The sequence below is a fragment of the Salmo trutta genome, chromosome 6 (genome assembly GCF_901001165.1).
Source record: "Salmo trutta chromosome 6, fSalTru1.1, whole genome shotgun sequence".
In the NCBI taxonomy this organism is placed as follows: Eukaryota; Metazoa; Chordata; class Actinopteri; order Salmoniformes; family Salmonidae; genus Salmo; species Salmo trutta.
In genome coordinates, this window is record NC_042962.1 from 1,657,134 (window position 1) to 1,669,507 (window position 12,374).

Sequence of the window (12,374 nt, forward strand, 5' to 3'; positions counted from 1 at the left end):
ACCTCGTTAGTCAGTAGGTGTTACACCTGTGCTGGTTGGTCACCTCGTTAGTCAGTAGGTGTTACACCTGTGCTGGTTGGTCACCTCGTTAGTCAGTAGGTGTTACACCTGTGCTGGTTGGTCACCTCGTTAGTCAGTAGGTGTTACACCTGTGCTGGTTGGTCACCTCGTTAGTCAGTAGGTGTTACACCTGTGCTGGTTGTCACCTCGTTAGTCAGTAGGTGTTACACCTGTGCTGGTTGTCACCTCGTTAGTCAGTATGTGTTACACCTGTGCTGGTTGTCACCTCGTTAGTCAGTAGGTGTTACACCTGTGCTGGTTGTCACCTCGTTAGTCAATATGTGTTACACCTGTGCTGGTTGTCACCTCGTTAGTCAGTATGTGTTACACCTGTGCTGGTTGTCACCTCGTTAGTCAGTATGTGTTACACCTGTGCTGGTTGTCACCTCGTTAGTCAGTAGGTGTTACACCTGTGCTGGTTGCCACCTCGTTAGTCAGTCTGTGTTACACCTGTGCTGGTTGTCACCTCGTTAGTCAGTATGTGTTACACCTGTGCTGGTTGGTCACCTCGTTAGTCAGTATGTGTTACACCTGTGCTGGTTGCCATCTTGTTATTGAGAAGGTGTTTCACCTGTGCTGGCCCAGGTGCTACGCTATATATTCAAAACTATGTGGACACCCCTTCAAACACAGGGGGTTGGTGACACCTTAATTGGGGAGAATGGTCTCCTGGTAATGGTCTCCTGGTAATGGTCTCCTGGTAATGGTCTCCTGGTAATGGTCTCCTGGTAATGGCTGTAAGTGCTGTTATGCGTTTTGTTCTATCATTTTGTTTTTTAATCCCAGCCCCTTATCCCCGCAGTAGGCCGTCATTGTAAAAAATATTTTTTTCTTAACTGACTTGCCTAGTTAAATAAAACAATACAAAAATGGATCTGTGATTGGTTCCCATGCAATAGATAGACAGTAGATCTGTGATTGGTTCCCATGCAATAGATAGACAGTAGATCTGTGATTGGTTCCCATGCAATAGATAGATAGACAGTAGATCTGTGATTGGTTCCCATGCAATAGATAGATAGACAGTAGATCTGTGATTGGTTCCCATGCAATAGATAGATAGACAGTAGATCTGTGATTGGTTCCCATGCAATAGATAGATAGACAGTAGATCTGTGATTGGTTCCCATGCAATAGATAGATAGACAGTAGATCTGTGATTAGTTCCCATGCAATAGATAGACAGACAGTAGATCTGTGATTGGTTCCCATGCAATAGATAGACAGACAGTAGATCTGTGATTGGTTCCCATGCAATAGATAGACAGACAGTAGATCTGTGATTGGTTCCCATGCAATAGATAGACAGTAGATCTGTGATTGGTTCCCATGCAATAGATAGACAGTAGATCTGTGATTGGTTCCCATGCAATAGATAGACAGACAGTAGATCTGTGATTGGTTCCCATGCAATAGATAGATAGACAGTAGATCTGTGATTGGTTCCCATGCAATAGATAGACAGACAGTAGATCTGTGATTGGTTCCCATGCAATAGATAGACAGTAGATCTGTGATTGCTTCCCATGCAATAGATAGACAGTAGATCTGTGATTGGTTCCCATGCAATAGATAGACAGACAGTAGATCTGTGATTGGTTCCCATGCAATAGATAGATAGACAGTAGATCTGTGATTGGTTCCCATGCAATAGATAGACAGTAGATATGTGATTGGTTCCCATGCAATAGATAGACAGTAGATATGTGATTGGTTCCCATGCAATAGATAGACAGTAGATATGTGATTGGTTCCCATGCAATAGATAGACAGTAGATATGTGATTGGTTCCCATGCAATAGATAGATAGACAGTAGATCTGTGATTGGTTCCCATGCAATAGATAGATAGACAGTAGATCTGTGATTGGTTCCCATGCAATAGATAGATAGACAGTAGATCTGTGATTGGTTCCCATGCAATAGATAGATAGACAGTAGATCTGTGATTGGTTCCCATGCAATAGATAGATAGACAGTAGATCTGTGATTAGTTCCCATGCAATAGATAGACAGACAGTAGATCTGTGATTGGTTCCCATGCAATAGATAGACAGACAGTAGATCTGTGATTGGTTCCCATGCAATAGATAGACAGACAGTAGATCTGTGATTGGTTCCCATGCAATAGATAGACAGTAGATCTGTGATTGGTTCCCATGCAATAGATAGACAGTAGATCTGTGATTGGTTCCCATGCAATAGATAGACAGACAGTAGATCTGTGATTGGTTCCCATGCAATAGATAGATAGACAGTAGATCTGTGATTGGTTCCCATGCAATAGATAGACAGACAGTAGATCTGTGATTGGTTCCCATGCAATAGATAGACAGTAGATCTGTGATTGCTTCCCATGCAATAGATAGACAGTAGATCTGTGATTGGTTCCCATGCAATAGATAGACAGACAGTAGATCTGTGATTGGTTCCCATGCAATAGATAGATAGACAGTAGATCTGTGATTGGTTCCCATGCAATAGATAGACAGTAGATATGTGATTGGTTCCCATGCAATAGATAGACAGTAGATATGTGATTGGTTCCCATGCAATAGATAGACAGTAGATATGTGATTGGTTCCCATGCAATAGATAGACAGTAGATATGTGATTGGTTCCCATGCAATAGATAGATAGACAGTAGATCTGTGATTGGTTCCCATGCAATAGATAGATAGACAGTAGATCTGTGATTGGTTCCCATGCAATAGATAGATAGACAGTAGATCTGTGATTGGTTCCCATGCAATAGATAGATAGACAGTAGATCTGTGATTGGTTCCCATGCAATAGATAGACAGACAGTAGATATGTGATTGGTTCCCATGCAATAGATAGACAGTAGATCTGTGATTGGTTCCCATGCAATAGATAGACAGACAGTAGATCTGTGATTGGTTCCCATGCAATAGATAGACAGTAGATCTGTGATTGGTTCCCATGCAATAGATAGACAGTAGATCTGTGATTGGTTCCCATGCAATAGATAGACAGTAGATCTGTGATTGGTTCCCATGCAATAGATAGACAGACAGTAGATCTGTGATTGGTTCCCATGCAATAGATAGATAGACAGTAGATCTGTGATTGGTTCCCATGCAATAGATAGACAGTAGATCTGTGATTGGTTCCCATGCAATAGATAGATAGACAGTAGATCTGTGATTGGTTCCCATGCAATAGATAAACAGTAGATCTGTGATTGGTTCCCATGCAATAGATAAACAGTAGATCTGTGATTGGTTCCCATGCAATAGATAGACAGTAGATCTGTGATTGGTTCCCATGCAATAGATAGATAGACAGTAGATCTGTGATTGGTTCCCATGCAATAGATAGACAGTAGATATGTGATTGGTTCCCATGCAATAGATAGACAGTAGATATGTGATTGGTTCCCATGCAATAGATAGACAGTAGATCTGTGATTGGTTCCCATGCAATAGATAGACAGTAGATATGTGATTGGTTCCCATGCAATAGATAGACAGTAGATATGTGATTGGTTCCCATGCAATAGATAGACAGTAGATATGTGATTGGTTCCCATGCAATAGATAGACAGTAGATATGTGATTGGTTCCCATGCAATAGATAGATAGACAGTAGATCTGTGATTGGTTCCCATGCAATAGATAGACAGTAGATCTGTGATTGGTTCCCATGCAATAGATAGACAGACAGTAGATCTGTGATTGGTTCCCATGCAATAGATAGACAGTAGATATGTGATTGGTTCCCATGCAATAGATAGACAGTAGATCTGTGATTGGTTCCCATGCAATAGATAGACAGTAGATATGTGATTGGTTCCCATGCAATAGATAGACAGTAGATCTGTGATTGGTTCCCATGCAATAGATAGACAGTAGATATGTGATTGGTTCCCATGCAATAGATAGACAGTAGATATGTGATTGGTTCCCATGCAATAGATAGACAGTAGATATGTGATTGGTTCCCATGCAATAGATAGACAGTAGATATGTGATTGGTTCCCATGCAATAGATAGATAGACAGTAGATCTGTGATTGGTTCCCATGCAATAGATAGACAGTAGATCTGTGATTGGTTCCCATGCAATAGATAGACAGTAGATCTGTGATTGGTTCCCATGCAATAGATAGACAGTAGATCTGTGATTGGTTCCCATGCAATAGATAGAAAGTAGATCTGTGATTGGTTCCCATGCAATAGATAGACAGTAGATATGTGATTGGTTCCCATGCAATAGATAGATAGACAGTAGATCTGTGATTGGTTCCCATGCAATAGATAGACAGTAGATCTGTGATTGGTTCCCATGCAATAGATAGACAGTAGATCTGTGATTGGTTCCCATGCAATAGATAGATAGACAGTAGATATGTGATTGGTTCCCATGCAATAGATAGACAGACAGTAGATCTGTGATTGGTTCCCATGCAATAGATAGATAGACAGTAGATCTGTGATTGGTTCCCATGCAATAGATAGACAGACAGTAGATCTGTGATTGGTTCCCATGCAATAGATAGATAGACAGTAGATCTGTGATTGGTTCCCATGCAATAGATAGACAGTAGATCTGTGATTGGTTCCCATGCAATAGATAGACAGTAGATCTGTGATTGGTTCCCATGCAATAGATAGATAGACAGTAGATCTGTGATTGGTTCCCATGCAATAGATAGATAGACAGTAGATCTGTGATTGCTTCCCATGCAATAGATAGACAGTAGATCTGTGATTGGTTCCCATGCAATAGATAGACAGACAGTAGATCTGTGATTGGTTCCCATGCAATAGATAGATAGACAGTAGATCTGTGATTGGTTCCCATGCAATAGATAGACAGTAGATATGTGATTGGTTCCCATGCAATAGATAGACAGTAGATATGTGATTGGTTCCCATGCAATAGATAGACAGTAGATATGTGATTGGTTCCCATGCAATAGATAGACAGTAGATATGTGATTGGTTCCCATGCAATAGATAGATAGACAGTAGATCTGTGATTGGTTCCCATGCAATAGATAGATAGACAGTAGATCTGTGATTGGTTCCCATGCAATAGATAGATAGACAGTAGATCTGTGATTGGTTCCCATGCAATAGATAGATAGACAGTAGATCTGTGATTGGTTCCCATGCAATAGATAGATAGACAGTAGATCTGTGATTGGTTCCCATGCAATAGATAGATAGACAGTAGATCTGTGATTGGTTCCCATGCAATAGATAGACAGACAGTAGATCTGTGATTGGTTCCCATGCAATAGATAGACAGACAGTAGATCTGTGATTGGTTCCCATGCAATAGATAGACAGACAGTAGATCTGTGATTGGTTCCCATGCAATAGATAGACAGTAGATCTGTGATTGGTTCCCATGCAATAGATAGACAGTAGATCTGTGATTGGTTCCCATGCAATAGATAGACAGACAGTAGATCTGTGATTGGTTCCCATGCAATAGATAGATAGACAGTAGATCTGTGATTGGTTCCCATGCAATAGATAGACAGACAGTAGATCTGTGATTGGTTCCCATGCAATAGATAGACAGTAGATCTGTGATTGCTTCCCATGCAATAGATAGACAGTAGATCTGTGATTGGTTCCCATGCAATAGATAGACAGACAGTAGATCTGTGATTGGTTCCCATGCAATAGATAGATAGACAGTAGATCTGTGATTGGTTCCCATGCAATAGATAGACAGTAGATATGTGATTGGTTCCCATGCAATAGATAGACAGTAGATATGTGATTGGTTCCCATGCAATAGATAGACAGTAGATATGTGATTGGTTCCCATGCAATAGATAGACAGTAGATATGTGATTGGTTCCCATGCAATAGATAGATAGACAGTAGATCTGTGATTGGTTCCCATGCAATAGATAGATAGACAGTAGATCTGTGATTGGTTCCCATGCAATAGATAGATAGACAGTAGATCTGTGATTGGTTCCCATGCAATAGATAGATAGACAGTAGATCTGTGATTGGTTCCCATGCAATAGATAGACAGACAGTAGATATGTGATTGGTTCCCATGCAATAGATAGACAGTAGATCTGTGATTGGTTCCCATGCAATAGATAGACAGACAGTAGATCTGTGATTGGTTCCCATGCAATAGATAGACAGTAGATCTGTGATTGGTTCCCATGCAATAGATAGACAGTAGATCTGTGATTGGTTCCCATGCAATAGATAGACAGTAGATCTGTGATTGGTTCCCATGCAATAGATAGACAGACAGTAGATCTGTGATTGGTTCCCATGCAATAGATAGATAGACAGTAGATCTGTGATTGGTTCCCATGCAATAGATAGACAGTAGATCTGTGATTGGTTCCCATGCAATAGATAGATAGACAGTAGATCTGTGATTGGTTCCCATGCAATAGATAAACAGTAGATCTGTGATTGGTTCCCATGCAATAGATAAACAGTAGATCTGTGATTGGTTCCCATGCAATAGATAGACAGTAGATCTGTGATTGGTTCCCATGCAATAGATAGATAGACAGTAGATCTGTGATTGGTTCCCATGCAATAGATAGACAGTAGATATGTGATTGGTTCCCATGCAATAGATAGACAGTAGATATGTGATTGGTTCCCATGCAATAGATAGACAGTAGATCTGTGATTGGTTCCCATGCAATAGATAGACAGTAGATATGTGATTGGTTCCCATGCAATAGATAGACAGTAGATATGTGATTGGTTCCCATGCAATAGATAGACAGTAGATATGTGATTGGTTCCCATGCAATAGATAGACAGTAGATATGTGATTGGTTCCCATGCAATAGATAGATAGACAGTAGATCTGTGATTGGTTCCCATGCAATAGATAGACAGTAGATCTGTGATTGGTTCCCATGCAATAGATAGACAGACAGTAGATCTGTGATTGGTTCCCATGCAATAGATAGACAGTAGATATGTGATTGGTTCCCATGCAATAGATAGACAGTAGATCTGTGATTGGTTCCCATGCAATAGATAGACAGTAGATATGTGATTGGTTCCCATGCAATAGATAGACAGTAGATCTGTGATTGGTTCCCATGCAATAGATAGACAGTAGATATGTGATTGGTTCCCATGCAATAGATAGACAGTAGATATGTGATTGGTTCCCATGCAATAGATAGACAGTAGATATGTGATTGGTTCCCATGCAATAGATAGACAGTAGATATGTGATTGGTTCCCATGCAATAGATAGATAGACAGTAGATCTGTGATTGGTTCCCATGCAATAGATAGACAGTAGATCTGTGATTGGTTCCCATGCAATAGATAGACAGTAGATCTGTGATTGGTTCCCATGCAATAGATAGACAGTAGATCTGTGATTGGTTCCCATGCAATAGATAGACAGTAGATCTGTGATTGGTTCCCATGCAATAGATAGACAGTAGATATGTGATTGGTTCCCATGCAATAGATAGATAGACAGTAGATCTGTGATTGGTTCCCATGCAATAGATAGACAGTAGATCTGTGATTGGTTCCCATGCAATAGATAGACAGTAGATCTGTGATTGGTTCCCATGCAATAGATAGATAGACAGTAGATATGTGATTGGTTCCCATGCAATAGATAGACAGACAGTAGATCTGTGATTGGTTCCCATGCAATAGATAGACAGTAGATCTGTGATTGGTTCCCATGCAATAGATAGACAGTAGATCTGTGATTGGTTCCCATGCAATAGATAGATAGACAGTAGATCTGTGATTGGTTCCCATGCAATAGATAGATAGACAGTAGATCTGTGATTGGTTCCCATGCAATAGATAGATAGACAGTAGATCTGTGATTGGTTCCCATGCAATAGATAGATAGACAGTAGATCTGTGATTGGTTCCCATGCAATAGATAGATAGACAGTAGATCTGTGATTGGTTCCCATGCAATAGATAGACAGTAGATCTGTGATTGGTTCCCATGCAATAGATAGACAGTAGATCTGTGATTGGTACCCATGCAATAGATAGATAGACAGTAGATCTGTGATTGGTTCCCATGCAATAGATAGATAGACAGTAGATCTGTGATTGGTTCCCATGCAATAGATAGATAGACAGTAGATCTGTGATTGGTTCCCATGCAATAGATAGATAGACAGTAGATCTGTGATTGGTTCCCATGCAATAGATAGATAGACAGTAGATCTGTGATTGGTTCCCATGCAATAGATAGACAGTAGATCTGTGATTGGTTCCCATGCAATAGATAGACAGTAGATCTGTGATTGGTTCCCATGCAATAGATAGATAGACAGTAGATATGTGATTGGTTCCCATGCAATAGATAGACAGTAGATCTGTGATTGGTTCCCATGCAATAGATAGATAGACAGTAGATCTGTGATTGGTTCCATGCAATAGACAGACAGTAGATCTGTGATTGGTTCCCATGCAATAGATAGACAGTAGATCTGTGATTGGTTTCCCATGCAATAGATAGACAGTAGATCTGTGATTGGTTCCCATGCAATAGATAAACAGTAGATCTGTGATTGGTCCCATGCAATAGATAGACAGTAGATATGTGATTGGTTCCCATGCAATAGATAGACAGTAGATCTGTGATTGGTTCCCATGCAATAGATAGACAGTAGATATGTGATTGGTTCCCATGCAATCGATAGACAGTAGATATGTGATTGGTTCCCATGCAATAGATAGACAGTAGATCTGTGATTGGTTCCCATGCAATAGATAGACAGTAGATATGTGATTGGTTCCCATGCAATAGATAGATAGACAGTAGATCTGTGATTGGTTCCCATGCAATAGATAGATAGACAGTAGATCTGTGATTGGTTCCCATGCAATAGATAGACAGTAGATCTGTGATTGGTTCCCATGCAATAGATAGACAGTAGATCTGTGATTGGTTCCCATGCAATAGATAGATAGACAGTAGATATGTGATTGGTTCCCATGCAATAGATAGACAGTAGATCTGTGATTGGTTCCCATGCAATAGATAGATAGACAGTAGATCTGTGATTGGTTCCCATGCAATAGACAGACAGTAGATCTGTGATTGGTTCCCATGCAATAGATAGACAGTAGATCTGTGATTGGTTCCCATGCAATAGATAAACAGTAGATCTGTGATTGGTTCCCATGCAATAGATAGACAGTAGATATGTGATTGGTTCCCATGCAATAGATAGACAGTAGATCTGTGATTGGTTCCCATGCAATAGATAGACAGTAGATCTGTGATTGGTTCCCATGCAATAGATAGACAGTAGATCTGTGATTGGTTCCCATGCAATAGATAGATAGACAGTAGATCTGTGATTGGTTCCCATGCAATAGATAGACAGTAGATATGTGATTGGTTCCCATGCAATAGATAGATAGACAGTAGATCTGTGATTGGTTCCCATGCAATAGATAGACAGTAGATCTGTGATTGGTTCCCATGCAATAGATAGACAGTAGATATGTGATTGGTTCCCATGCAATAGATAGATAGACAGTAGATCTGTGATTGGTTCCCATGCAATAGATAGACAGTAGATATGTGATTGGTTCCCATGCAATAGATAGACAGTAGATATGTGATTGGTTCCCATGCAATAGATAGACAGTAGATCTGTGATTGGTTCCCATGCAATAGATAGACAGTAGATCTGTGATTGGTTCCCATGCAATAGATAGATAGACAGTAGATCTGTGATTGGTTCCCATGCAATAGATAGACAGTAGATCTGTGATTGGTTCCCATGCAATAGATAGACAGTAGATCTGTGATTGGTTCCCATGCAATAGATAGACAGTAGATCTGTGATTGGTTCCCATGCAATAGATAGACAGTAGATCTGTGATTGGTTCCCATGCAATAGATAGACAGTAGATCTGTGATTGGTTCCCATGCAATAGATAGACAGTAGATATGTGATTGGTTCCCATGCAATAGATAGACAGTAGATATGTGATTGGTTCCCATGCAATAGATAGACAGTAGATATGTGATTGGTTCCCATGCAATAGATAGACAGTAGATATGTGATTGGTTCCCATGCAATAGATAGACAGTAGATCTGTGATTGGTTCCCATGCAATAGATAGACAGTAGATATGTGATTGGTTCCCATGCAATAGATAGACAGTAGATCTGTGATTGGTTCCCATGCAATAGATAGACAGTAGATCTGTGATTGGTTCCCATGCAATAGATAGACAGTAGATCTGTGATTGGTTCCCATGCAATAGATAGACAGTAGATCTGTGATTGGTTCCCATGCAATAGATAGACAGTAGATCTGTGATTGGTTCCCATGCAATAGATAGACAGACAGTAGATCTGTGATTGGTTCCCATGCAATAGATAGACAGACAGTAGATCTGTGTGTCCAGTTATTTTCTCCAGTCAGACAAGCTTGAGGTGCTGCCATGGAGACAGTACTTTACTCTATGGCTGTCACGTCCTGTGTTACTGCTGCCGGACCCGAATCCTTAGGGGCGAATAGATGCCCCCTCCTCATTGGCTGAAAGCCAGGACTCTATAGGGGGCCCCTGAGACTCTGGGAATAAACCCACAATGAATTCTCAGACCTCTCTCTCTCTTTCTCTTTCTCACTCACTCCCTCTCTCACTGACTAACTCTTTCTCTCTCTTTCTCTTTCTCACTCCCTCTCTCACTGACTAACTCTTTCTCTCTCTATTTCTCACTCACTCCCTCTCTCACTGACTCACTCATTCTCTCTCTCACTCACTCCATCTCTCACTGACTCACTCTCTCTTTCTCACTCACTCCCTCTCTCACTGACTCACTCATTCTCTCTTTCCCTCTGTTTCTCTCACCATTCTCATTTGAATCAAGAGACAGTGCAAATAGACAGATAATGCTACTTTGAGATGAGTGCTTTTTCCCAAAAGATATTCCTTCAATATGATTATGGATGATTTGAGTGGGATTTTCAGAATAGATGTAGATTAAGTAGAGCAGAAGATACAAGCTGTTTCTATACTCAGTACAGTAGTTCACTCTGTCTGGACCAGAAGATACAAGCTGCTTCTATACTCAGTACAGTAGTTCACTCTGTCTGGACCAGAAGATACAAGCTGCTTCTATACTCAGTACAGTAGTTCACTCTGTCTGGACCAGAAGATACAAGCTGCTTCTATACTCAGTACAGTAGTTCACTCTGTCTGGACCAGAAGATACAAGCTGCTTCTATACTCAGTACAGTAGTTCACTCTGTCTGGACCAGAAGATACAAGCTGCTTCTATACTCAGTACAGTAGTTCACTCTGTCTGGACCAGAAGATACAAGCTGCTTCTATACTCAGTACAGTAGTTCACTCTGTCTGGACCAGAAGATACAAGCTGCTTCTGTACTCAGTACAGTAGTTCACTCTGTCTGGACCATAACTCATAAACTAATTGATTGTTCTTATATAACAGAAAAAAACATTATAAACTGAAATGAGTTGTGAGATTTAAACATATTGCTGGTTTTATTATTTGTTGTCAAGGAGAAAACATGACTGGTGTCCCTGCTTGGCGGTGGACGGGTTCTGGTTGGTTCCGTCTAGTACAGGTTCTTCTGCACGTGGCTGGTGATGTACTTGACCGCCAGCATGGTCTCCTCACAGGTGGGCTTGATCTGAGATTCAGGCAACAGGAAGCCGTAGCGCCCGGTGTCACGTAGCTCAAACGTGTAGGAGTACTTCACCCCAAGGTCGTAGGCCCAGTCGTCAGAGCCACCGGCAGCAGGGTCTGGAGAGGAGGAGATATCAGGAGAAACATATTATGGATTCATATCCTGGAGTATCGCGCTATAGCTAGCACACTACACACTACACACTACACACTACACACAGCTAAATATAGATCAAAGCAGAGTCTGACAGAAGAGGAGAGACATAGGCCTAATCACTCAGTCACTATGGGTTCATATCCTGGATGATCGAATGTAGAGCTATACTGTAGCTACCACAGCTCTCAATAACAGGTGATGTAAAGCATAAAGGCCACAGCCCTGATCTAGCCATGGTCTTGTACTCACAAATGGTAGCAGCTCCAGGGCCGCTGGTGTACTGGGTTCCATGCAGACTACGGAGAGCCTCGGAAGCTCCCTCAGCAACAGTCATCTACAGCAGGAGAGACAGAGTGAGACAGAGAGAGACAGAGAGAGAGAGACAGAGAGAGACAGAGAGAGACAGAGAGAGAGAGACAGAGAGACAGAGAGAGAGAGAGGGACAGAGACAGAGAGAACGAGAGTGGGACAGAGAGAGAGGAGGACGACGCTGCTAGAGAGAGAGAGGGGACAGAG

The 12,374-nt window shown here is 41.1% G+C and overlaps 1 protein-coding gene across 1 annotated transcript; it reads right to left on the minus strand.

Moving 5' to 3' along the window:
- Positions 1-11,525: 11,525 nt before the first annotated feature.
- LOC115195185 (carboxypeptidase B) lies at positions 11,526-12,213 on the minus strand. The gene is made up of 2 exons (XM_029754981.1): positions 12,108-12,213; positions 11,526-11,818 (listed from the first exon to the last, which is right to left on the minus strand). The coding sequence occupies exons 1-2, from the start codon at positions 12,190-12,192 to the stop codon at positions 11,631-11,633; spliced, it is 273 nt and encodes a 90-aa protein (XP_029610841.1). The 5' UTR covers positions 12,193-12,213; the 3' UTR covers positions 11,526-11,630.
- Positions 12,214-12,374: the final 161 nt, after the last annotated feature.